The following is a 27,633-nucleotide window of genomic DNA, read 5'->3' as shown; positions in this document are numbered from 1 at the left end:
TTACACTGCTCCCTTTCCTACGTATACACAAGAATAGCTGAAGTATCCTTACAATGATTTTGGAATTAATGGGCATGGAATAGATTTTCTCCGACCTAGAATAATATCATTTTACAGCTTATTTTCCCATTCAAGTGGAACAGAGAAAATGACCAGCTCTGCTTTCAGGTCTTTAGAATGACATTTCTACATATTCAATTCAAAATTGAGCTGTCATTTCCCTCTTTCTTTCTTTCTTTCTTTCTTTCTTTCTTTGCTATGAGCTGAAATCACCACCCTTCCTGCTTCTCCTCCCATTTTTGAACAGCTTATGATATCAAAGAAGAGAGAAACTGAGGCCTATAAGAATCTAACCATAGACAGGACTTGGTGTACAGCAGAGTGGACAAGTGGACACACCAGAGATAAGCAACCTGTGAACCTCTAGATTCTGGTGCATCTCAATGCCCTTCAACCATTTAGCATAGTCAATGGTCAGGGATGACGGACATTGTAACCACAGGTCCCCATTCCCTGAGCTACTACAAACCTAATGCATAAGATTGTGCACAAGCAGTTCCAGGTGTCTGGATTTGTGCCTTTTGAATGGTGCACCCAGTGTTTTTTATTTATTTAACATTGTTGCTGTTGTTGTTCAGACTCTGCCATAGGCCCAGAAAGAAATTAACAAAAACAATGAAAAAAAAACAATGGAAAAAAGACCAGAATCAGGGGACGACTTTAGGGTGGTGTTATTGAGTTGTTGTTTTTATTTTGAGTATATATATATTGTGGTTTTTATGTTGATATTTTCTGTAAACCGCCTTGAGACCTCCAGGTGTAGGGCAGTATATAAATAATAATAATAATAATAATAATAATAATAATAATAATAATACTGTAAATGAGAATAAAACAGAATCAGGGAGTGAGGAATCTGGAGGTGGGTCTATTGGTCTGTAGGGTTTTGATTTATATTGAAATTATAACTTTATATTGTAGGTGACAAAGTCCTATGATAAACAGAATAGGATAAAAAATCAAGAAAAGGGAACATCAAATTAAGAATAACCCATTGCAGTTTGCCTCGGGAAAGGAGGAGACTTCAAATAGCATGCTTGTTCCTTGTTTGGGTCCTCAGGCTGCTTACTTCATGCTCAAGTCAGTTTTAAGAAAATAAACAGCTTCGCAGACATCTACTTCATTACAGACGCGATAATGATGGAACATATGATGCACGGCATCAAAAGACAGTGGTAAAACCTTCACCAAACACACTTTGCAGGCCATTCCCCCCCCCCCCCCCAGTGTTTTGCAAGAGTCTGGGGAACTTTCTGCTGATACTAAAAGAGCCAGCCAGCTAGGCACAAGAGAGAGAGAGAGAAATATCTCCCTAGCATCTCATGAAACGAACCTGTATAGCTCAGCCAACTGCCTTCGTCACTCTTACTGAAATATCCCGAAATGACTAATCCCTACAAAAACACATTTTAAAAAGGTTTTAGAGATTCCACCCCACCACCTCCATCCCAAGCTGAAGCTGATGGCCTGTCTGTGTCCAAGAAGGGCATTTTCTCTCTAGAGTCTTGTTGAAATATAAGCTTGGATGGGCAACTGCAGTAACCTGGCTGATTTGATTAGCTACTCATTCACTGAAACTGTTATGACTTCAGGAAACAAAGACTGGCTTGGTACAGACAACTTCCTTTTTCGCTTCTAGCAGCCCTCGGTGATGATGTTTTGAGCAGCAGAATTCATTTAAGGCTACCATAAATGTCACTGTCATAACTGCATCAGACAAAGCTGAAGGTCAGAGTTGACATTACATCAATGATGGTTCATTTATTATATCACTGTCCGCTTGTTTGGTGTGTTGTTTTTTTTAAGTCATTAAAAGGGGTTGCTTTATGTATTCCAAAACAAAAAAACAAAAACATTTTAAAATAATCATGATTACTTCCAGGGAGCTACAGAAGCTAAAGAACTAAACTTACAATAATTTCAGTAAAATCAGATGAAAATTGCCCTGGTGGTTGCTATGGTCTGTATACAGAAAGGAAGACTCTACCTAAGCCAAGTTGCTGAGATCTAGAAGCTTGAAAAAGGAACATGTTTCCTCTCTCTGAGCAGCCAAATGCAGCTAGTGAAGGCACCTGACTTTATCATGGCCAGACTAGGTGTAAGTCTGCTTCCACACTAGACAAACAATGCAGAGACTGCTTTGTGCCTACCACAAGGGTTATGGTGAAGATGCGATTAGTTCCAAAAGACTGCTAAGAGGTTAATTGGACCTTCCCCTTCACACATACAACATCTATGCCACAAGCACTCGTGGGATGTACTCATAGGAAAAGTGCAATACTTCCAATAGCGTGGAAACTGTGACTTACCATGGAAAAAGAAAGACTAGGTAGCACCAGGATTCATCCATCTGGAAGCAGCCTTAGCCTTCCGCAAGTCCCACCCATGGCTTCCAGTGATGGCTTGTGAGGGGCAGTGGTGTTCCCCTGGCAGTGGTGGCACTGCATTTAATGGGATGACAATGGGGCAGGGCAAGGTGGCAGCAAGGTCAGGGTGCTTGGCCAGCAGGAGCTTTGCAGGTCAATGCTGAGGACCACAAAGCTCTTTATTTTAAAATAGTTTCAGTTAGCTGCATTAGAAACTTCAGCATTCTCCAAAACCTTCAGATGACGTTCAGAAGCAATAGGATGTCAATCAGGGATTGGCATCCATCAAAGTTCAAAGGAGGTTGCTGTAACCACCAATCACCTAATCAGTGATTACGGCAACCTCAATTGAAGATGTGCTTGCAGCACCCATCTGCTGATTGGCGCTGGGAGTGCACATTCCAAGAGGTTCCTTGTAACCAAAGATCAGCTGATCGACAGCAATAATTGAGCTTCTATGTGGTATTGGGAGTGGGGAAATGGTCCTAAAACTGGAACAAGAATGAAATGTCCTGCTTCCCAGTGGTAATGCCACTCAGATATGGTTTCTACCAAAAACTAATTCATTGCAAAAGTAGGGGATAAGAACAAGCCACATTTGAAATGTTATTTCTTCTTAACCCCATATTTCTATAAAACCTTATAACTGTAAAATGATATGCAAATTCACAACAAAATTCTGTATCACACAGCATTTAAATGGCTATTAGATATATCATGGGTCACATTCACTAACAGGTGATTTAACATTTGGGTCATAGTGCTTGACACAATGTACAGAAACCACAATTAAATTATGTAAAATGTTCATCTGCCAGCTCCAAAATATTTCCCCATATTCCTAGCCTTTGACTTCTCTCTCTCTCTCTCACTCAAAAGCACTTTTTGTCAACTCCACAACTGAACTACCAGATGTTCAACCTGATATTATTTAGCTTACTTTAAAAAAGCATGAAAGCAAAAATGAGGGACTGAAGAAATCTTATGAATACATATTAACTGAGAACAGAATTCTTGCACATTGAAGCCAGCTTTGACCTTAGACCACACTAAGCCACAGACCTATTGCAAGACATCTTGACTTCTTGACTTCTCAAAACCTGAAGGAAGAATGTGCCATGCAGTGCTAGAGTTTAAGCTTAATTTAATTTTGCAAGTTACTTTTTGCTTTTAAAAGTGACAAATAAATGTCATAAGCAGCAGCAAATCCCTGCTTCACATCTGTATGCACCCCTGGTTTCTTCACCACTCTCTCTTTGTATCCAGGATTTTTAGGCATACGGTAGAGACTCAGAGCAGCCCAAGGATGTCCCTACAGATTGCTAGGACTTCACACCCATGTTTGTAGCATCCGACAAGGACACTGGAGATGACTGTAAGGCACAATAGTGGTTTAGTAAGGTACAGGGATGGGTGCAGACTGTGTTAGACGCCTGCCATTCATGTTTCAGCATTTTGCTGCAAGACTTCTTATACTGGAAGTGAATGGCACAAACAACTCCCCAGGTCTGCACCAGACACTTCAATTATTTCTGGAATGGCCCTAGAGCTAATAAAAAATGAACCAGTCCTAGGATGTGTCCTCAAATGCTTCTACTCCCACCATATCTGAACACACAAAAAGCCAGACTGTTTTTCTCCAAGAGGGGAGGGGTTTTGCCCATAATCCCTGGAGGAAAGTCTGCATGAAACAGGTTGTGCACAAACACAAGCATTTTTAACATGCTAATGATAGTTCTTTTCCCACTTGTTTTAGTCGCATAAATTGATGTGGCTTAGCTGTGTACAGTCTTGTTCATAACTGCCTTTTCCAAAACGTGTATCTGCTAAAGCACTTATGCCTATCATGGTCCCTGACTATTGGCCATCCTGGCTGTCGTTGGAGGTCAACAACATCTGGAGGACCACAGGGCAGCCACTCATGTGCTAAAGTATAGTCTGCCTGCTCATTAGAAAGAGAAAGGCCTGGTTTAAACTGGCCACCAAAGTGATGCAAATTAATCTGAAATTTATTTTACCAGAAATGAAACCTCTGTGGTGACTAGGGTCAGCAGCCCAACAGCAACTCAGGTTTTTTTTACAACTTAAATATTTTAAAACTTATCTCGTCGGTGTATTTATTTGCATATCGTATGTGCATTCACTCTATATCAGCTCGGAAAATCGGTGAGCACACCACCCACCTTAAAGCAGCAGTGGCACTTCAGATGTTGTTGGAACTCCAATTCCCATCAGCTCCAACCAGCATGGCCAATGGTCAGGGATGATGGGATATGGAGTCCAGCAACACCTGGAGGGTCACAAGTTCCCCATTCCTTCCCTGTGCCAGCACTGTCCATTGTTTTATGATCCCAAGGTTTTTTCCTGGTATATTGCTATTCCTTGTTTCATAGCAAGTCTATCCTTCCCTGCAGCAGGACTTCCCTTCCTGTTCATTACATGGAGAATGGATATTGTGCTACAGGGAGTAGCGAGAGTACAGAGCTAAATCTCAGCCACTGCAAAGGCTTTATAGCATTGGGTTGCATGATACAGCAGTCTTGCTCACATTGCACTTGTTTCCAAAACAGTTTAGTCAAAACACAAAATGATGCTAACTGTAAAGGAAGCATTTTGTGTGCATGCCTGTGAAATATCATTTAAAATTTCCAATTCGAATTAGCAGTGTGTTTTTCCAGCATCATTACTGGAGATGAATGATACATCAAAAAAGAGTTACAGAGTATTCCCAGAAGGTGAAGAAAACTGACTCTCAGGAACTTGTGAAAGACCAAGTAGAGAAGTTAGTTATTTGGAGAACCCGTAGGCAAATGCTGGTTAGCGTAATTTCACAGGCGTTTGGAAGGGGAACAATAAACCCTTGATCTGGTTCAACATCCAGTCTGTGCAATGTACAACCTCAGTCAGTGCAACATATAAGCAAGATAGATGAAGCTGTCTGATATTTTTGTCTTTGTCATTCATAATTTCGTCAAGTGCAACCCCACCAGTGTGATCAATTTGGAAAGCAGTCAGGAAAAGAAGTCAAATTCCAGCAAAAATGTAAAACACACAGCTTCCCACGGACCATGAAGTCTGAGCAAAATTGACTCAGGATCCCAGCAAAGAAGGCCAGGTTTTTCCCTTCTGGTATACATTTGCTCATGCTTTAGCGAATGTTGTGAGTCTCCACAGTAAATTCAAAAATCATGAAACTGTCAGAAGCAAGAACAACGGAAAAATAAACCTACAGGAATAAAGAGGGATAAAACCCTTTGACAAAAGGCTTGCATATGATTACGGAACCCCCTCAAAAAAGATGTCTCTCTACTTTTTAATAAATATATTGCTAAATCAAATAACTTATTTTATCTGTCAGACTATGGCCACTCAATAAAACTTCTGAGAACAGCTAACAAATGATGTACAGTATGTACACTATACACAAGCATAGTATATCATACATTGTACCTAATCCCACACGTTCTTGGCTGGATAGCTCAGTTGGCTAGAGCATGGAGCTGATAAGGCCAACTTGAAGGGCTAGAATAGTGCTAGAACTGGGCTGGTGCAGCACCACTGAAACTTGCAGACATGATCCTATGGAATGTTCCTACAGCAGAAGGTAACATTAAATGGTGGGACCGCTGAGCTCTGTCTAGGTACCGTATTTTTCAGCTCATAAGGCGCTCCAGCCCATAGGACGCACCTAGTTTTTTGGGGGGGAAATAAAGGGGAAAAAATTTATTCCCCCCCCCGGCGCGGGGCTGGGGCGGGGGAAGCCTGGGCTCAGCGCGCCCCCAGGCTTCGGGGTGCAGGCAGCTCTCCACAAGCAGTGGGAGAGTTGCGCAACTTCACGCAGCTCTCCCACGGTTTGCGGATAGCTTCCTGAAGCCTGGAACGCGAGAGGGGTCAGTGCGCACCGACCCCTCTCGCTCTCCAGGTTTCAGCGAAAGCCTGCATTCGCCCCATAGGACGCACACACATTTCCCCTTCATTTTTGGAGGGGGAAAAGTGCATCTTATAGGGCGAAAAATACAGTATTTGCTGAAGAGCTGAAAGAGCTACAATGCCACTTTTACTTAACAGAAAGCGGAAAATGTTTCTTAGAAGAAGGATTGCGCATATTAAGAAATGACCTCCAACATTTTACAAATGCTTAAAAGAAATCATGTAATTCAAAAAGTGTAGCAGGGCAAGAGAGGAAATAAATTTCTTTGAATACATACTATTATATTCACATTAGACTTCTATTGAAAAAGATCAATAAGAAAGGTCCATGCCAACAATTCATGATAAACATAGCCGTATAATCATTCTTTTGTTCAAGAGTGAATAAAGGAGGCACTAATTAATAGACCAGTGATTCTCAACACCATGGCACAAATAATGCTCCCATTACTATGAAAGAGCTAATAAACAGCCTAAGGAGGTATTGTAATAGGGGGAAAACCCACTGTCAGTTGCAATATGGTTCCTCCCACACGTCCTACTAAAAGAAACAGCAAGATATCAGATCATTAGTCTCACTAACCTGTGGCGTCATTCCATGGCAGATATACATGATCGGAATATTTTCTGTGTCTGGCCCTTGATCAAGGCACAAATCACTTTTCAGAGAATTCTGCAGCTACAGAGTACAGGCAGTGGAAGAAAAAGAGAGAGGAAAAAGAGAATACATGCTTGTTAAAATAGGACAAGTATTATACTTGATCAAAGTTATATCTTGGCAATAAAATTTTAACTACCTATAGGCAGTAAAACACAAAATTGCTTGAATGTTTAATAATGTGATGCTACAGCATCATCTATAATGCACCATTTACATTCAAGATTACAATTCTCTAAAATCTTTGTATCACTAGGATCCCAACACCACAAGTGAATTTATGATTACTTATTTTATTATTGTATTGTTTCTGGCCTTGGCCTTTTCTTGGTTACTCTTTAGTGGAGGTCCTAAATGATAAGAAGGAAAAGCCATGACTCTTAGTACTTATGACAGGATAAGTTAAGGATATTTCCTATCCCCGACACATGCCCTCCAGTTCACCAAAAGAGCCTCTTGGGGGGAATCAGAGACCCTCCTGAACAAGGTGGATTGTGGGCTGGGGGATGCTAAGGGAGTGAGGAAATTTGCTCAAAAGAACATTTATGGGAGGTAAAGTTCCTCATCCCCTCATCCCAATAGCAACTCCTTGCATTCCATCACGGTTTGTTCAGGAGGGCCCAAGACCAGGGAGGCATTCTTTTTGGGGGGTGGGGAGAACAGGTGGTTTCCATTACCTCCAAGTTAATTTATCATAGGATGCAAGCAACCTTGCATGTCATGATTCTATTCATACACACACACACACACACACACACACACACACACACACAGTATCAAATGTGGTGACAGTGATAATAATACAACAAAACAACAACACCGCAAACTTTATCCAGTCTGTATAACATTTACTGTACATGCAGCTTGTTAAGATAGAGTTGTACATTTATCCACTCCATGTTTACAGTATCTCCAGGCTTTGTCGTGCACATGGCACCTTCGTATGTTTGTTGTTTTAATGGTTATAAGTCTATCTCTACTCTAGCTACTATTCTAGTAAATTTGGTTTTATATTTATAAGCCAGTTTGTGGTGTTGTTGTTTTGTTGTATGATTCTATTCTTGGCATATCAATATACGTAAGAAGAGAACATAAGAATAGTCATGTCAGTTTATTCCAACGGCATGTCTAATCTATATTGTGATAGGAAGCCCACATGCATGACCTGAGAGTAAACTCCTCTCCTATAGTAGTTCCTCAGAAACTAATATTCAGAGGCATATTGCCTCTGATCCTGGAGACAGTATAAGCCATCATGACTAGCAGTTATCAATAAACTAATGTTTCATGTCTTTGTTTAATCTCCTTTTAAATACATCTATAAATCTGGTCTGGGAAAGACTCCTCAATGTAACTCCAGGAGTGATCCGGGAATCTGTGTAGACAATACTGAACTAGATGGGCCATTGAGCTGATCAGGTGAAAGGCAGATTCTCATGTTCCAAAAGGTCTCCGTTTCATGAAAATAATGGAGACAGACAGAAATGCCAACATTAATCCCAAACTTTTAAGCCTGTGAATAAATCCCCTAAAAACAATGCGGCTGCATGTATCAACACCAATGAGGGCTTGGTCAAATATGTCAATTTGCAAAGGCTTTTCTGTCAAATCTAGAGGACAAATGATTTTAGAAAAGCAAGCAATGCACACAGTGTGACAAAAGTACACTTGGAAACTAGATGAACAGCTGCATTCACTACTTATCTTTCCTGCGTCAAGACAATTTCATGTCTTGCACCAGTACCCTTTAGTATTTCAGATTTCTTTCAGAACTTCTTTGAGAAGCCTGGCACAGTTGATACCTTTGCAGGGCTGATCTGAGCTTTTAATTTATGCCTGTCAAATAAATGTTGGATTTATCCAACAAGTGTGTGACAGAAAACTCAGTTATTCCATGGGCTTGTTCTGTTTTTACCTCCGTTTTTATATCCTTGATCACAGAGGCCTTAGGCATCATCCCAAACAATAAGAAACACTCTTTTTATAAAGTGAAAAACCAACTCAGTTTTTATGAGAGTCTGAGTTAACTTTAGATCTCTGGTGTTTAAAAAAGAAACCATCTTGTCAAACATAGAATTATTTTTGCTTGTGGTCATACTGTAAGTTTTTATTTTATTTTTAGCTTTCATTAAGTGCACTGCAATTGGACTAACATGTATACATAATTAGGAACAGGCTGTTAACCTGAGAATAAAAATCTATTTTATTAATTTTATTTGGAGGCACTTTCTGACAGCTAGAACACTGCTATCTTTCTCATCTTTTCAATGCTGAGTTTCATGAGAAAAGGTACTACGTGGAATACAATGAACCTTAAGTGTAATTTAAATGCACAAATGTCAAATTCATCATGCATGATGAATTACAGGAGTTACAAGACTGAGGGACTAGCAATTCTCTCGTTTTAATTTCTGTGCTTTTAATGGGATTGTTTTGGTGCATATTTTAATCATGGCCCTTTACATTTTAATGGTATCATTTTATTCCATATTTTAATTATGATGTAGTTTTAATTATTCCTTAGTTTAACAATGTTATACAGTTTGTTTTTATGTTTTGTAAACTGCTCAAAAGCCATCTGGGCATTAAGAAGTATTATATTATTAATAAAACAATACAATTTCAGGTGTCCTAGAGCTGCATTCCAGTCTGGGGTGCTTCTGGAACCTGCATTGCTCCTGGATTGCCTTGAGCCAATTACAGCTATGAGGGATTTGCTCAAATTCATTTGGTGTACCATCTTTCCTAGAGAAAGCCGATTGGGCCATTGCACACATGACTTGGTCACATCCAGATCTGATGACTACAATACACTCTACATCGGGCTGAATTTGAAAGGAGTACAGAAAACACTCTTGCAAAAGCCACAATTTTCCAGGGTTTGCTTTTCCAAGTCTCTTATTTCAACTTTATTCAATCTGCTCTGGCTTACCAACTGATTTCTGGGCTCAGCTCAAAATGCTGGCTGTTACAAATGTAGCCCTAAATATTTAGGAAGAGGGTATTTGAAGCCCCATCTTCTCTCACATGTATCTGTCCCCAACTCGGTGTTTTTCACTGATAACACTAAGTCATGAATTGTTAACGTGTGATTTGTTTGAATGTCCGAACGCAGCCCAGCAGGCTAACCATGGCTTGTAATGGGTGGTAACAAACCGCAATGTGAAGAATGTATGCATTCTAAATGTCATATCACATTAGCTATTGTTAAATAGCTCTATAAATAACCACTTGCATAGGGCGAGGAAGAACTTCCCTCAGATGACCCAGCAAAGAAGAGTTACAGACGTCTTTCCTTTCTGCCCCTCCACTTGTAGGCTACAGACGTCTATGCTTTGGTACCTGTGTGGGCATCAGGTTTCTACTTTAAAAGGACTCAAAACACACCAGAAACAGAGATGATACAGCAGCGCATGCATGTGTGAGGCAGAGTAGCACAATCACACCTATGTCAAACAACAAGCAGCCAAACAGTAAAATAAATGAACCAAATAAATGACCTGCAAGTTTGTCCTGTGGCTGTTATCTGGGAGAATTATTTCCCACAGCGATGAATAATCAAGGTAAATAAGCAGGACTCTTACCACTCCATAGGCAACAGTGTCTGAGTACATTCTCATTTCTGGATATACGCTGACAAGGTACCACCTAAAGGTCTTGCACTGCAGCTTTTTCCTCAAGGCTTTCCTCTCAGAAATATCACCAATGTCAATTCCAGAATCCTGTGCACATTGACCAAAAAAACATGTCAGAGATATAAAAGCCATCCTCCTGCTCTCTGGCAGTTCGTGTTACAATTCTCCGTGCTCTTTTGTACAGTTCAGTGAGGGGGGGAGGAACACAGGGATGTGCACTGAAGCATGATTAGCATACTTTAGCTGCCTAAAATAAATAGGTATTTCATACAAAATCTGAGGTATTTGTGTCAGTGTGTTTAAACATAAAAGACACCATCATTTGGGGGCCTGATCCAGAATATTTTACATTCAGTGGGTTAATTCTCACTGACTTCAATGGATTTTGAATCAAGTTCCACAGTAATAATGTCATTGAAGCAATTCTAAGATTCAAAAACAATTGGTATATATAAAAGCAAGTTGTCCTGGAAACCACTTTTCTACCGGCAAAGGTATGGTCTATTTCAAAGATTCCATTGTCGGGCAAATGTGGATGTTTGGCTTTCGTATTTCTCTGCAACAATTAGAAATCCTGCCCACCTTTTTCTGTTTGTTGAATGTTTTCCCCAGGGAGGCTCGCTTGCTGCCTACATTACATATGCCTTAGGCATCAGGCAAAAACATTCCTCTTCTCCCAGCCCTTTGGCTAATTAAGCAATCTATGGCCCTTTAAACTGTGTGTCTGTGAGGGGTATTGTTTTTGTTGGTTACTATCTTGCATATTTTTATGTTTTTCTATTGTGAACTGCCCTGTGGTCCTCGGATGACGGGCGGCATAGAAATTTAATTAACCGCAACAACAACGATTTCAGTTGCCATTTTTGTTGAAGGAATTTGCAAAACCTTTCCCCCCTCCCCTTTTCATTGCATTTTATGGCTAAGCCTTGGCTGGTGTAACACAGTTTTGTGGAGTTCAAGATACACGAGTTTCATAAAGAGCCTGTAAGTGGAGATCAATAATTTATCTCATTATAGCTATGCGGTAGAGATTTCTAGAGAGGCATCTAAATGCAAATTCAGGACCAGTCTTTGACAGGAAGTAAAATGAGACATTCTTACTGTAGATTATGTCGTCGCACAAAGCTCAAAATACTCAAACAAAATAAAGAATAAATAAACTTTACATAAAAATATTTATTATCGGGTAGGTTAGGAAATGAGCCTTGTTCAGGCAATAAATACCTGCAGACCTCATAACCTGCCGGGAAAAGGATCATTGTCGCACACACCCTCCACCTTTCTCATGCTGATAGTGACTTGAAAAAGACCTGGCACTGCACAAGGATGCTTGCCCCATGGGTCCAGTGTTGATGGGACCACAGGCACACATGCAACAGGGAAAGGGGGCTAGGGAAGAAGAGGGTTAGCCTATAGCAGGCTCCCAGGCTCCAGTATGCTTAAGAGATTGAAGATCCCTCAATATGTCCTTTTTCAAGTGCATTCATGATTATTTGTGCCCATGGTGATTTTGAAGAGGTCACATGTGATCCCACCTTCAGTGCTGTTTGTGCCTGCTAAAGTTTTGTGGTGGTTGCACTGATTCTATTTCCAACCAATGCATATTCCATAACTTCCTTTTGAAATCCTTTAACTTTTTACACCACAAATGCTCTGGCTTCTTTTTGTCCCATTTTTTTTGCTCCTCCAGACGGCAGTAATGTAGTGACATTAGGGGAGCACCGCACAACAATAAATCCACCAGTAATGCAGTATTAGTGTGTCAAGAGTATGTTGCAGAAAATACTTGCACTCCAATAGCAGTCTAGAGGGACCATGAGAATTTTATGTCTACACTGAATTTGGGTGTCTGCATGATGGCTGGTTTATTAGCCTTCAATTATTTGGAGATACAGAAGCATTGGTATATAGAAATAATTATTTTATAAGGTATAAATATGAATTGATATACGTATGTAATAAATCCACGTTTCAGTTCTCACCTAATTAATAGTATTTGGGGAAAAAGATGTTTTACAATGAAGCAATAGCCTGCCTGGCATGTTGTGTTAAGCTAGCTCCTGTATTTGAATAACACATTATTGTTTGTTGCAGAGAGTTAGGCGCGCGTGTGTGTGTGTGTGTGTGTGTGTGTGCATCTGTACTTTTTGGAAGATTTTCTAGGAAATGCCTGCATATAAAAGACAAAAATAGCCTGTCTCCATCATGTAGAAAACTCCATCCAAATGGAAGAAGTGTCCTGCAGAAAAAGCAAAATCTATGCTAAAGAGTACTGGCCCTGCACAGCAATGAAAGAGTGTGGGAAATGAAACATTATTTCCTTTCAAGGAATGGCTAAACTAGTCTAGGCTATCTTGATGAGAATGAGCCTACATCCCCTTGGGCTTATTGTTTCTCCCCAGCCCTTGCAGGTTGCCATGGCATCTGAACCCAACAAACTATGGTTGTTTTAAACGAGCCAACTTCAAAGTTATTAAACTAGATGGTTTCATCAACCCTTAGTTAAAATTAATCAGTTTAGGGTTGCTTCTGAATACCTTCTGAATACCTTCTGATTACAAGTTGCTGGAAAACACAGGAGGGGAGAGGGTTTTTGTGCTTGAATCCTGCAGGTTTCCCACAGGCATCTATTCGGCCACTGTAAGACCAGGATACTGGACTAGATCCAGCAGGCTCTTCTTATGTTCTTTGGGTCTGGACAACTGTGGATAGATGAAAATGGAAGCAAAAGCTTCTCATTTTGGCTGTACTGAAGGACAAGAGGAGAGGGGAAGTACACAAGCCAGAAAAAGGCTAAGCTTATCCTTGTCTAGTGATAGGAGAATCAGTCAATTTTGGTTCCTCTCACTTTCCCATTTTTTAATTTTAACTTCAACTCTCCACGTTCCCATTATCAGTTTGCAAGTTTTTTTAAACAAGTCCTCTTGAAAAATCATCAGGCTTTTAGTGCAAATTTCTCCTACCGACACATATTACAAAGCAATTTCCCATAATATAATACAGGGCCGAAACAAAATAAAAAAAATTCTTCCAGTAGCACCTTAGAGACCTACTAAGTTTGTTATTGGTATGAGCTTTCGTGTGCATGCACACTTTTTTAGATAGTGTATCTGAAGACCTGTTATACGGCCCTGGTATAACACATTTTTGAACATTATTTTCACAAAAATATGGGGAATTGGAACTAAGGTATTGTGATCGTATCAGTGTTCATTCATGACCCACCTCTTGAGGAATATTCCATGCCATATAAACATGGCTTTTAAATTCATCCATCCAGACTTCAGCCACTCGGAGTGCATTTCTTCGGACATGAGTAGTGAGGTCTTCTGTATACGGCTTATGAGCTCGTTCAATGTGGGCAATCCTAGAGCAAGGAAGAACTTCAACGCTGCCACCACACTGCCATACCTAGAAACAAATAAATTGGCCAGTTTAGGGAATTCCATTGTATCCAAAATGTCAATATTTTCAGCCTATTGTTGGATTTCAAAATTTACAAGGACATTATTTGAAGTTTATAATCTGCTACAGTCCTTTAAGTGTAAAAAGTGTGCTATGACTATGTGCCTCTTCAGTGCTTTAGTTGAATTATAAACCTAAATCTAACTCTGACAGTAACTGGGAAACTCAAGCCAAAGTCTATGTGACTACCTTTGTAAACTTTCACACATACAACTATAGTGGACAAGTAACTGCATCCTTTTTCAACTATTTAACCTTACCCTATGTCACTTTACTTGGAAGTAAGAAGCACTGAGTTTGCTTATCATTGCAGCCAATGCCATCCTTACAAAGGCAAGATGCCCATATACTCAGTTCTGTGAATTTTTGCACCATATGCTTGTGACTAAGTGTCTTCTGCAAGAACCAAATGCTTTTAGAATGAAATCAGAATTGTGGGGGCCGCATTTACGTGATGAAGCTGAACAAATGGAACTACAACTTGCAGTGAAAACACTAGGGCATTTGTGTTAAGATGACCCAAACTGTATTGAGTAAAAGACTGGAGTAAATTTATTATTTATTTGAAAGAATATTGTAAACACTTAACAACACTAACAGGACTGGCTTAAAGGTTTGTCAGTTAAAAATAGAAACTTATTTACAATGATAAGGAATCTTAAAGTAAAAGAAAAGGTAGATGGGGGGGATGAGAAATGTGGATGAAATTATAATTGTAAGTTAGAATGTCAGTTGGGAAGGATGGGGGGGGGGAAGTCGTTGACTCAAGAGAGTCAGAATATAGGTAATGTAAAGATATGTACAGTGGTACCTCGGAATGCAAACGGGATCCGTTCCGGAGCCCCGTTCGCATCCAGAAGCAAATGGAACTAGCAACGGCATGTCTGCGCACGCGCGCATCGCTTTTCGCAGCTTCTGCGCATGCGTGTGACATCATTTTGAGCGTCTGTGCATGAGCGAGCGGCAAAACCCGGAAGTAAAGCGCTCCGGAGTGCAACTCAAACACGCTCAACATGAAGCATATTCAACCCGAGTTATGTCTGTATAATCACACGGTGTTTTTTTTAAAATGAAAATGCTAATAAATATTATAATAAATAAAAAATGAACGAACTGTACCGAGTAAATAAAACCAAAACAGAAGACCCTCTTCTAGGACAAGAGAAACAAAAGAGAGCACCTTTACACAGTGCAAGGTAATGCAAGGTAATGCAGTCTGGTCTCTCATCCCATCTCTATTGAGAATAGGTGACAGGCTATCTGAATACTGCATTCTGAAATAGAGCCTTGAGTTTTCCAGGCTTGTCCACCCACTATTCATATTCTATACCAGAAAAACATTCTGTTTAGAGATCTTTTTTATACATTTAGGCTTTTTGGCTTGAACACTCATTTAGGCATTTGGCAGCATCTGAGGCTAGGAGAATGTGGCATGGATTCAGGATGTTTACAAGGCCTATTTTTTTGGGCAGCTGCCTAATTACATCCAGCATATGCTGGGAGACAAGAAAGAGCTTTGCTATTCATGCTTACAAGACGACAATTGTTCCCCCACCCCCTAGAAATCTGCAGTGCCCTCAAAACAAGGACTTGGGCTTGCTTTGGTCTCAAGGGCATCAAACCTCTACACAAATAAGTAAGAAACAATCACCAGTAGTATAAATATATGTAGAAGAGTAATAATGAAAAAGAACCCACCATTTGTTTTGTACCAGCAAGAGAATAAATAATAATGGAGAAAACTTCTGAATGTCATCCAAATTGTGCCCGGAATTTGGAGTTCCAAATTACCTGGTCTTGCTTTCAAAGTGGAGCTAATGCATTAGGAATCACCATCTACCATTCTAATTTTTTTTTTTTTTTAAAGGAAGCTCTCAGTTTTGTGCAGAGTGTGGTGTGCTGCAGCTTTCTGTTGCTTAACTTCATTCCATAATTTCCTCACTGTTTGCTGATGCACATGAGCACACTGATAATGAAACTAATTACTTAGGCAGGTGGTGGGTTCTGCCTTGCTGGCAATGCACTCCTATGGGAGTTTACTCAGAAATAAATTCTGCTGTTTTCAGTGGGGCTCATTCCCAAGTAAGTATGTTTAGTATTACAGCTTGGAGGTCTTCAAGCAGAGGTTGGACTGGACAGCCAACTGTTGGGGGAAATGCTCTAGCTCTGAGATTCCTGCAATGAGCAGGGAGTTAGACCAGAAGACCTAGAAAGCTAACTCAATGATTCTATGATTTTGAAGGCCAGAAAAAGGCAATCTTGATTGATTATGCTGATGGTTGCAACAATATTCTTTTTGTGTGGCTTTTTATCGACGTGTGTGTACCTTGATAAAACACTGCCGCTGCCACACACAGACACACACACGAGCCAGATGTGAGCACACACTACAAATCAGGAAATGTATCATGAGGACATGTCAGAGTGATTAGCAAAGGATTCCAGCAGAGTCAAAGAAGCTGGTAGAGGTAAGAAGGCTTCCTTCCAAAAAAAGGTCTGGTTCAAATGAAGAGAATGAAAAGGAACACAAACTTTGGCAAAATAAAAAGTACATGCAGACCATAAGGGAAGCTTAAAAAAAATTTGAGGAACATATTTCTAGTTTCAAACATTATCGGCTCTGCTCTGGAAACAAAGCCTGCAACACAGACTAAATTCAAGGCTAAGTTTGACAGACAGGATTTTGTAATTGTCCCTCTTTTGGGGGGCAGTATTTTATCAACACACTTCGCTTGTTGGCAACTTGGAGTGGCCAAGTAATACAAATGAACTGAAGGAGTAAAAATCTGTGGCAAATGGAACATTTCATAGTTCTGGAATTAGTTTTAGAAATTCTCCTAGTTTACCAGGTTTCAAGAAGAAAGGAGCTCTGGACAGAGCAAACACATTGAAGGGGAAATGTGGAACTGAATTGAAGAAATTGACTCTTCTGTATGAATATATATACCATGTCATAATATGATACATATTGGAAAATTTGGTTTTAAGATAACCAATAAACAGTATTTTTTACTGTAGAAACACTATACTTTTAAACAGCTTTGCTATATCTGTTCTGAAAAAATAGGCAATCTTCATTTTTACAGTCACCAACTAATTGCAGCTTGGGAGATATGACAGTAGAGGTTTTCTTTTCCCCTGCCCTTCCTACAACCCTGTTGGTCTTTCATTAGTGAATTAGATTATTCTTTTATTTTTTCAGGCCATTCGCAAGGGGGGTGGGATCAGGCAGGTATAGCACATGCTGCCTGAGAATTATGTTGCCACTAAAGCACAGATGATGCCTTAAAGACCAACAAAGTGCAAAGCTCAACTATGGCATGAGACTAAAAGGGGGAAAAGAGCTTTACATTTAAAAACAACTGCACATTTTAATGAGTTAGAAACAGCAGGTGACATTTAAGATGCTCCTTCACAGTCTCTTTGATTTCATTATTAATTCCGTAATTTAACTACAAAATGAAGCTGCATATGGTTTTTTTTAAACACACACTCACCCCAGCCTGATTGAACACATGCTTTAATATGGTTTGTAAACAGCAATTATCCAGTTTCTGAGTAAACTCCAATTAATCAAACCTATTGGTCTTCCCTTTCTTGTCTAAACACTGTCAGTCTTTGTTCTATTTCTGAAGTCTTATTAATTACACTGCTTCAAGGAGCGTGAATTCACTTAAAATCTTAAATGTTAAGCAGGAGCTGTCAAGACAAGGGCTGATAGAAGAAGCTGGTTGTGCAGAGCTGATTCAAAACCCAATCTAATTACTTATAAGGGGAAATGTCCCAGCCTCTGTTGAAAATGTGATGAATGTTTTACAAATATTGGCCTAAATACATCCGGCGTGCTGGAAAAAATAGAAGTAAACGCTTAGGGCTTTTACATTCTAAAGGGGAAACATTGTCCTTTTGTTATATTTAACATACATGATGAAAAGTTTAAAATAGCTATACATGATGTGTATACTAAAACAGCTTCTATTAGACTTTGAGTGTAGTACAGCATAGTGACTTAAGGATTATCAGCCAACCAATCATGAGCTCATCAAGCAGCCTTGGCCTTGGTCAAGTCACTAGCCTCCCTTGCAATATGGGGATATCTACATGGCTGTACCTTACAAGAGAGTTATAAGGATGATTAATACAGGAGGAAAGAGCCCAAAGTATGCCAAAAGTCCCAGGTTCAATTCCAGGCATGTGTAGTTTATAGAAGTAGCAGGACAGGGAAAGATCGTTGCACGAAACCCTGGAGAGCAGCTGCAAGTCAAGCACATCAGGACTTGGGCTGCATTGGCCAATGACACAGAATAACACAACTTCATTTATATCCCAACTCTCCTCCAAGGAGCTCAAGGTGGTGTGCAGTTCTCCCTCCTCCACTCCATCCTTGCAACAACCCTGTGATGTAGGTCAGACTGAGAGGCTGTGACTGGCCCAAGGTCACACACTGAGCTTCATGGTCACATGGGGACTAGAACCCTAGTCTCCCAGGTCCTAGTCCTACACTACACAGCTGAAAACGTAAAGTGCCCTGAAAGGCTAGAGTGGGAATTAAAGATGAATGTAAATATTAGTGGAGCCAGTAGTGTGGTCACTGTCAGCATTAGCTACCAATAGGTAAAGTATGCTCAGCTGTGCTCATCTTGGCTTACACTGGGAGAAACATTGCAGTACTGTTCCCCCCCCCAACGCACATATTTTCTAAATTAGAAAATCCATCTGGGTTAGGCAGAGACTGAAGCAGGTGCTGCCCACTGAAATCTACCCTAACAAGTGTACCCTGTGAAGGACAGGCTATTATTATTATAAATATTGCTGTTGTATTCGCTGTTTTAGTACAATATTTGCTACTGCAACATAAATTTTGATTGCACACTATCCTGAAATCCAAACAGGACGGAAGGTGGTATATAAATGTTTAGGAAAATATTCCTAAGTAAAATCTATTTCTAAGCATTAGGAATTCAGTGCCCTTTTCTCAAGCTACACTGACTTCTGTAACAGAAACAAACAACTTTCAGACCATTTGTTCTGATCTTTAAAACCCATTAATAATCTTACAGTCATAATCAATTACTGAATAGATGCCAGCAAGACACCCTTAGTTAAAAAGGAACTTAAGGGAACAAGCTGTTTAATATTACATTCTTTCTGCCCCTCCTACTTTTAGCTAATTGCTTCATTATGTACTTTTCATACTGCGTTTGTTCTGAAGGGATTAATTTTGCGCTTTGCTTCATGAGCCATAAAGCTTCTACCATGCATGGTTAAACTACGTATGTTGTGGGCTTGGGGTGTTGCTGCTCATAATTGTAGTAAATTCCACCATGGACTATGTTACTAAGCAATAACACATTTCAAAGGTCACTAAAGGCACAAAGCGTCACTCAATTGTTTTACATTACATCCTTCTTCCCACAAGACACAGAAGAATAACGGATACTTAAGTCATTCTATTGCCAAGTATATGTCAAAAGGAGGAACAAGGTGACCACAACTGTTCATTTTTTCATGCTATTGGTTTCTGGCCTTCTAAGTGTCCCTCTCACCCCCTGGGTGCTCTGTTGTGTCAGCAATCTTCTGGTAGTGACAAAAACAGCTCTTTGTGGCTGGTCTTAGTAATGAATCACAGAGTAAGAGGCACAATTTTAAAGGAGAGGGCAAAGGACACCCCTGCACCGCCAAACATTCAAGCAAATGGGCACACACTCAGTTGTTCTGTGGAAAACAAAACTTCCATTTTCAAATTGTTTCTCTTCCCTCTGCTAATTTTATCCAAAAATTGGCCACCATAAGAACATATGAAGCCAGGTATGCCACCTTTTGTCTGCAACTGGCAATACAAGTGGCCCATATCTGTTGATAAGAAGCTAAACAAAAAACCCCAAAGACACAGCAGGGACACACTATGGCTGGAGAAATGAACAGTTGGCAATTTTAGTACCGTCAGCAGAGTATGTCAACCTTGGCTTAAGAAACTCCAGGACAACAGTTTTCCGTGCTTTTAAATACAGGTATAACCTTTAGTTCGATTTGCAGCAGGGACTCATCTTTTAAAGTATTTTTTATTTTATTTTTTCCCATTTATGCCTATTGTTTCCCCTTCCTTCTTGGTATGCTTCTCTTCTCTTAAAAACCCTTTAATGACTGCAACAAATTGAAGTTAGGGCGATGTGACCTCTTGCAGGTTAGGGCTTATTCACTGATGATCAATGACAGAGCATACTAAAGGAGGCACTATGGCATGTCAAAGAGAAAAAGAAGTGTTTGATGGCAGGGAAGAACGCTACAAACCTCTTGGAATATTAAGCAGTTAGGTGATGCCATGTTCAGCTATATTCCTAGTTTATCTAGGAAATGGTCTCATCAACAGTTTGCTGCATGTATTTCCTAGTTAAATTGTTACAAAACCTATTCTGCCTGCCCACAGTGTCATCCATGACCCCTGGGTAACATATCCTTTTCATCAAAAGGGATAAAGGTTGAGTCCCAGGGTATGGATTGAGGGCACACGAGTCCAATAACTTGCTGAAGCTAAGCAAGTCTGGGTCTGGTCAGTGCTTGAATGGGTCATGTGCATGCTGCATTGGGCTCAATGGTGGAAGAAAGGCAGAATACAGATGTAAGAAGAAGAAAAAGGTTGTATGTTATCTCCAACACTTGTTTCTCTGGCTATAATACTCAAAGCAGAAATTTCCTTCAATAAAGCAGCAGTGCACTAGTTCAGCATGTGCAAATGAAATGGCCAAAATACCGAGAGTGGCTATTGTGGGTCAAAGCAACTTTTGCACCAGTATCTATTGGTGTTGCGTTGATCATCTTTTCTTTTCCGTGGGACTTGTAAATAACACACGTGCTTCCTCTAAAATAGAGCGATCATAAGGATGATTCAAAGTGCAACCGGTAATGCTGCCTATATGTGCAATTATACATGCTGCAGCTGCAGGAAGACTGTTGAGACATTTGCAGAGAAAAGGGAAGAGGAGAAAATTATGTTACTGGAGGTTTGACAGAAACCAATGGCATGAGCCACAACTTTATGCAGGCTGAGATAAAGTTGGAAACACAGTGATATAGAGGGAAATAATCCTGCTCCATTTTCAAAATAGGGGTTTTTTTTTTGCAAAATGACAATAATCTTGAAATCACATCCCCCAAGTACTACAGGCAGGAGAGCCCACAATGTTCTGTATATAAAGGGCTTTTGCAATTATTCTGCTCGTATAAAGAACATACTGTATATCTTACTTCAGCCAAGTCCAAAGTAATGTTTGGACAAGTCAACCACACTACATAGGGCTGCCATTTCTTCTTTAAGAGACAAAATTATGCAGGTGAATCTGTTCCCCCTTCACCAGCATGCTAGGTAAAAGTCTCCTGCTCATTATCCTGTAACTGTTATAGACCTATGAACTGGAGTCAAAAGGTAGACAGCATTATTTGTGAAATAGCTGTGAAACTTTCCCTCAGTCTCAGAGACAGACTGCTGGTTTTGGGGGACTTCAACACCCATGCCAAGGCAACTGGCTCTGGGGTGGCTCAGGATTTCATGGCTACCATGATGACCATGAGGCTGTCCCAAGATTTCACCCGCCTAATACATGTGGCAGACCACACTCTGGACCTTGTTTTCTAAAATGAGCAGGAAGAGGGTGATCTGAACGTGAGAGATATTGACACCAGTCCCTTCTCATGGTCTGATCACTCTCTGTTGAGATTTAGGCTTTCAACACCTTTCCCCCACAGCAGAGCCAGGGGACCTATTAGGATAGTCTGTCCTTGATGATTTCCAGACGCCTCTGGGGGATTTTCTGGCTGATATGACTGGCATTCCTTTCGGAGCCCTGGTTGAGACCTGGAACATCTGAACGGCTAAGGCCTTTGACAAAATTGCCCCAGAGTCTCTTTCACGTAATGGAGCCTGCTTGACTCCCTGGTATACTCCAGAGCTTAGGGCAAGAAAACAAGCAGGGAGACAGCACAAACACAGGTGGAGGAAAACTCAGTTTGAATGCCATCAAACCTAGTGGCAGTGAAGGCATCCTCATTGTGCCATCCTGCAGAGATTTTCCAGGTGGTGGCAGAACTGACGGTAGCTTGCTGTGACTTGTTTGCAAAGCATTTGGAGGATATAATGCTTGCATCCACTGGGATCTTTATTCTGCCAAGTCCTGTTGAATAAGTTTCAGTTAGTAAGGCTTGAGGATGTGGACAAGGTGCTTGGATCGGTTAGGATGACCTCTTGTGCTCTAGACCAGGCATGGCCAAACTTGGCCCTCCAGCTGTTTTGGGACTCCAATTCCCATCATCCCTGACCACTGGTCCTGTTAACTAGGGGTGATGGGACTTGTAGTCCCAAAATATCTGGAGGGCCAAGTTTGGCCATGCCTGCTCTAGACCCTTGACTCTCTTGGCTGATAAAAACCATCAGGGAGGGTATAGCTGGCTGGGCCAGGGAGGTGATTAATGCCTCCCTAGAAGAGGGGATGGTCCCTGCCTGCTTGAAGGAGTCAGCAGTAAAAGCAGTCCTCAAGAAACCCTCCCTGGTTTTGGAAAATCTAAGTAACAATGGGCCATTTGACAACATCCTCTTCTTTGGGAAAGTTCTTGAGTGGGTGATCATGGACCAGATCCACACACTCTAGATCCACGCACTCTAGGAGGCAACTGATTTTCCACATTCATTTCAGTTGGGGCTCAGGCCCAGTTTTGGCACAGAAACTGCTTTAGTTGCCCTGTATGATTACCTCTGTTGGGAGAAAAACAGGGGAAATGTATCCCTGTTAATTCTCCTTAACCTCCCAGCAGCTTTCTGTACCATCAACCATTATATCTTTCTGGAGTGGCTGTCTGAGTTAGGGGTGGATGGCACTGCTTTGCGGTGGTTCTGGCCCTACTTGGAGGGTCATTTTCAGAGGGTATTTGGGAGGACTCCGCCTCATCCCCACATACTGGAAACAAGACCAGACATAGGCAAACTTGGCCCTCCAGCTGTTTGGGGACCCCAGTTCCCATCATCCCTGACCACTGGTCCTGTTAACTAGGGATGATGGGACTTGTAGTCCCACAACATCTGGAGGGCTGAGTTTGCCTATGCCTGAACAAGATGTATGAAGGAGAAATATCACATCCTTCCTTAATGGAAAAGGCATTGGTTACCAAGATCATTTTCAAGTCCTCTACAAATGGATCTCATTTACTGGGCAGAGGACAAGACCCTGTTGTGCAAGTAATAATTTATAGGTGACAGGGCTGCTGTTATTGTTTTGCTTAAATATCTGATTATTTATTTATATAAGCAGTGTTTTGCAGCATACTTTCTTTCCATTAAATTCTACTTAAGATCGGGTATGCTGCTTTTCTTTGACATACTAAAACTTGCACACAACTAATTTTATGGTTATTTGAATTCTCTTGTTTGCATGTTTAGAGGCCAACGATAACCTCATTTTCATAAACTAGAAATAACAGTAATCAAAGCTGTCTACAATGTGTGCTATAATTATGCAATCATAAATAATATATTTGATGCATACATCATACATTAATTATTATTCATAAATGCTCCAAGCTATTGATGCCATAAGTCTGTAAAATGTTTTGTAAAGACAAATATCATTTGCGTAGCATGGAAAAATTATAGCACAGGAGGCTGTTTTCTGCACTGCGACTACAAATTGCTTCAACACACTGCTACACAGTACAAGAGAAATTCAGAATTCAAATGCTGTTAAAACAATTCAGTGGAAGAAAAATATATCTAGTGACATGGTAGAGAGGGATGATTTTGCAGATGATTTTCCTCAAGAAAAAAAATCTGATTCCTTTACCTTCTCCCTACAAGTGATGAGGACTGATACTGAACCTTCACACCCACGTCAGCCACTAGGGAGTCTTGTTCTCCTTCAGACCATATTGTACAGTTATGAGTGGCTTTAAGTTTTTAGTAGAATGTACACATGTAAAATCCAATGTGCAATTAGCTCAAACTGTAGGGCTAATTCTCAGATTTAGGGGTGGGAGCATTGAGCTCATTGGGCTCATGAGTACTGGATTTTATGTGGATATGCTCTAATCAAGCTCTGGATCCATGGGAGCCCATGGTGAGGTAGATTAATTCAGTTCCCCATCACATGCAGGGAGAATGCTCATCACCCACCGCAATGTTCCACAAAGTTATACCTTTCTGCCACCCTGATCTTCAAACAGTTGCATCAATGGCTGCACTACAGAAGCTGCACCATGTGTTCTGTGACACCGCATAGAAAGCAAGGTTATTGTTTGCAGAGTGGCACAGTAAATGGAGATGATGAGGCTGCATTAGCCAAGCCAGGGCTTGGTCTGAGCACTCATGAGCCTTGTTTGTGCACACAGCCTTGCCATCTGTTTCCTTGTACCCCTCGGGAAGTATCCAGCTTTGCCTTGGGCATGAGAAGCTATAGGTAGAGGCAACAGCAAGGTGAACAGGGCCTTGTCTGCCCTGATTGCAGCAAGTTCCTAATACAAGCTACTTTAGATCTTTGAAGAAGCAAGATCTGTGGGCTTTTCTAAAGTGATTATGCTTGTGACTAATTCATCAACCATCACAAAAAACCCATACTGAATAATGATGATCACAGACTATGCTACTTATAATTAGTTGCATGTTTATAATCAGGGCCATTGCAATTGGCACAATAGTTTCCAAACTTTTTACTAGTGAGGCCATGGAGCTACTTTTTTTCTTTGTTGACAACCTATCAGGCAATCTCATGTCTAGCTCCCAGTGTCACTATTCCTTTAGCTCCTTACATTGAATTGTTAGGTCACAGACACTGTTGGGCAGTCTGGTGCCTGCCTTGCGAAGCTTTTGTGCTTTGCACTGGTGGAATCTGATCCGTCATCTTGAATAAACGACATAAAATATGAGCATAGCCGACAACAAAAAATGCCTTTAGCAATGATACCCTACGCTGAGAACAACCTAGGCAGAGTGTTTGGGGCTTTAAAGACTAGCACATGGGTGAAACTGGCAAAGAGATAATTTACCTCAGATAAACCACAAGCACAATCACAACAATACTTACGAAGCAATAAATGCAATCAATTTTGATTGTGTTTAGTAGCCACTTATGCATCAGATTGTCATACATCTGTAATCTAGTCTAGCTCTGAAGACTGTCTTAAAGAACACCTCTTTTTAAATAGTCTGTGGACTCCAGGAAGCATTATTCCATGTCATTAAAAAAAGACACATACATGCCATGGATGGTTAATGAGACTATTTCAAGATATTATTCTAGGTGGCATTTGACAACTGCTAAATTTTAAAAGACCCATGCCTGCTAGTGAAGGGATTTTCAAGTGAATGGAAATTCTTTAATGTATTCCAGGAATGTACTATCACCCAGAAACTCTAAATGATGTGTTTAGGGCCCTATCTTTACTAATTGGCTACCTGCTCAGTTTTAGATCTCCTGTTTTGTTATTTATGGAACATCAGGTATAATATTAATCGTGGTGCTGTTTCTCAGTGCTCATTAATTTTGGTACAACATGATCTAACTACTTGGGTGGCAACTATTTTCCTGGAAGACCATTTTGGGATGTGAGTGAGAAATTCAAACTCATTGAAATTAGTCTGCTGTTGTCACAAATGTTACTTACTCCACCCTCTTCAGTCCAAGGGTGGGGAAACTCCCCCACCCCTGCTGTTATGAGTTGCATGTCACTTGGTGGAGACAGAGGTGATGATGAGCAGCAGCTATAGAGTCAAAGCCAAAAGTGTTCTGTCTGAACTAATATGGAATGAAGGTAGCCCTATTTCAATTCTCATCAAGGTTATCTCAAATTAGAATTCCCACTTCCATGCAATTTCCGGTTCTGTTCTTACTAAGAAGTAAGCTCCGCAAGGCTGGAAGTGGTGACTGTCAAATAACTTTACAGAGGGTTTTACAAGGCAAGAAAAATAAGGAGGATGTAGGAAGGAAGGAACTCTGATGGGAAAGAAAGATGGGGCATCTTCAGGAAATTCGGCCAAATCAGTGTACCACAGGATGGCTACCTGTGCTTTAGCCTTTAAGGATAGCAATGTAGGCTGTGTTTGACCCAGGTGTCTCCAGTTCCTGGCCTCTAATATAAATGTATCTTAAAAGTAGTTTCATAGCATTTACTCTGAGGAGAACCTGAGCTTACAGGGTTAAACAGCTCAGAGTGTACGCCCTGCCTACTGTGGAGAGGGGGGGAGATTCTGCGTCATATCCGAGAGTCTAAACCCTTTGTTCTGTCTCTCTACTTTCGATTTTGAGGAGAGTGGACGTGTTTTCATGATGCTGTTTGACAATGGATAGTTTGCTGTAAATAAAAAACTGCTTCTAGCTGCTAATATCCTGAGTGGACTTTATTTAAGCACACTGGAAGAAAGCACTGAGTTTTGCAGCTTTTCTCTTACCGCTGCTGATCTCTACTTTTGCTCAGAGGCTTTGGAATGTGATCCTTGAAGTGCCGGGACCCAGCAGAAGCTACGCAGACGGGGTGTGCTGGACGCCAAGATTTATCTGAGCAATAAATCTTCTTCATTTACTACATTTATATACCACTATTTCCTGCAAGGAGCTGAAGGTGGTGTGTAATGCGGTTCAAATCCCCTCTCAGCTCACATTTATCCTAACAATACCTAACGGTAGGTTAGGCTGAGAGATGGTGATCAGGCTAAGGTCGTTCAGTGGGCCGAGTGGGGATTTGAACCCTAGTCTCCCAGGTCATGGGTCCAACACTCTAACCATTATACCACACTGGCCCACACGTGGACCTCTTTCACACATGAATTGGAATAATGCCCTTTGCTCATGAGAAACAAAGAAGGAAGAAAAACTTTGCTGAGGAAAAAGATGGCAATATACATCTCCATTATCTAGCATCTCTGATGTTATGCTTCTTTTTAACAGTCACCTTATAAATATTCATCAATCCTGGTATTTAGATTAGTTCTGAATTATGAAGTGTTGGTGGCACACTGCTAAAATTTTCTGTTCAATACAGAGTCGAATTTTTGTTTTGATGCAGCTGGAATTTTTTTTTGGTCAGGCTAGAAGTTACATAACATATGCTACACCACTGCACACCGTTGTGCTTTAAAGATGAAAGTATTTTTATGTAGGTCAGGTTGGGCTTCTCTGGAGAGAGCAAGAAAAAAAATGTTGGGAAATGAAAGCAATATTGGGTTTTATTTAAGTGATCCAGCACACCCCAAAATTTCAATTACACAAAGGCTTGAGCTTTTCTCTAGCCCTCTCCATCAATGTGATCTTCAGCCGTTAACTTTGGCATAGGATAAGCCGAGCTGACTGGCTAGCATATTACTTGAGAGCTTTGGGGCCATATTCTGTCATGCAAATTATTAGGAAAGCCTCATGGGTAGATGTTGATCAAACTCCTTGCCAGTGTAAAGAAACTGGAAGTCAGTCAGCTCAAAATCAAAGCACTATCTATCTTCAAGCACAGTGCACAAGTTCAAGCAGAGAAACCAGCTTATAGGGGTGGT

General features: G+C 40.7%; 1 protein-coding gene across 3 annotated transcripts in view; it reads right to left on the bottom strand.

Moving 5' to 3' along the window:
- GALNT18 (polypeptide N-acetylgalactosaminyltransferase 18) overlaps window positions 1-27,633 on the bottom strand; it is a 327,555-nt gene that overhangs the window by 34,203 nt on the left and 265,719 nt on the right. For all 3 annotated transcript variants that reach the window (XM_053391140.1, XM_053391122.1, XM_053391130.1), the window contains 3 exons: window positions 13,875-14,060; window positions 10,599-10,736; window positions 6,940-7,035 (listed from right to left, as the gene is read on the bottom strand). In XM_053391140.1, coding sequence (XP_053247115.1) covers window positions 6,940-7,035; window positions 10,599-10,736; window positions 13,875-14,060 — 420 coding nt within the window. The remainder of the gene's footprint in view (window positions 1-6,939; window positions 7,036-10,598; window positions 10,737-13,874; window positions 14,061-27,633) is intronic.

Source organism: Podarcis raffonei, chromosome 1, assembly GCF_027172205.1.
Source record: "Podarcis raffonei isolate rPodRaf1 chromosome 1, rPodRaf1.pri, whole genome shotgun sequence".
NCBI lineage: Eukaryota > Metazoa > Chordata > Lepidosauria > Squamata > Lacertidae > Podarcis > Podarcis raffonei.
The sequence above is the reverse complement of the archived record's forward strand: the minus strand, read 5'-3'. Positions and strand labels throughout refer to the sequence as shown.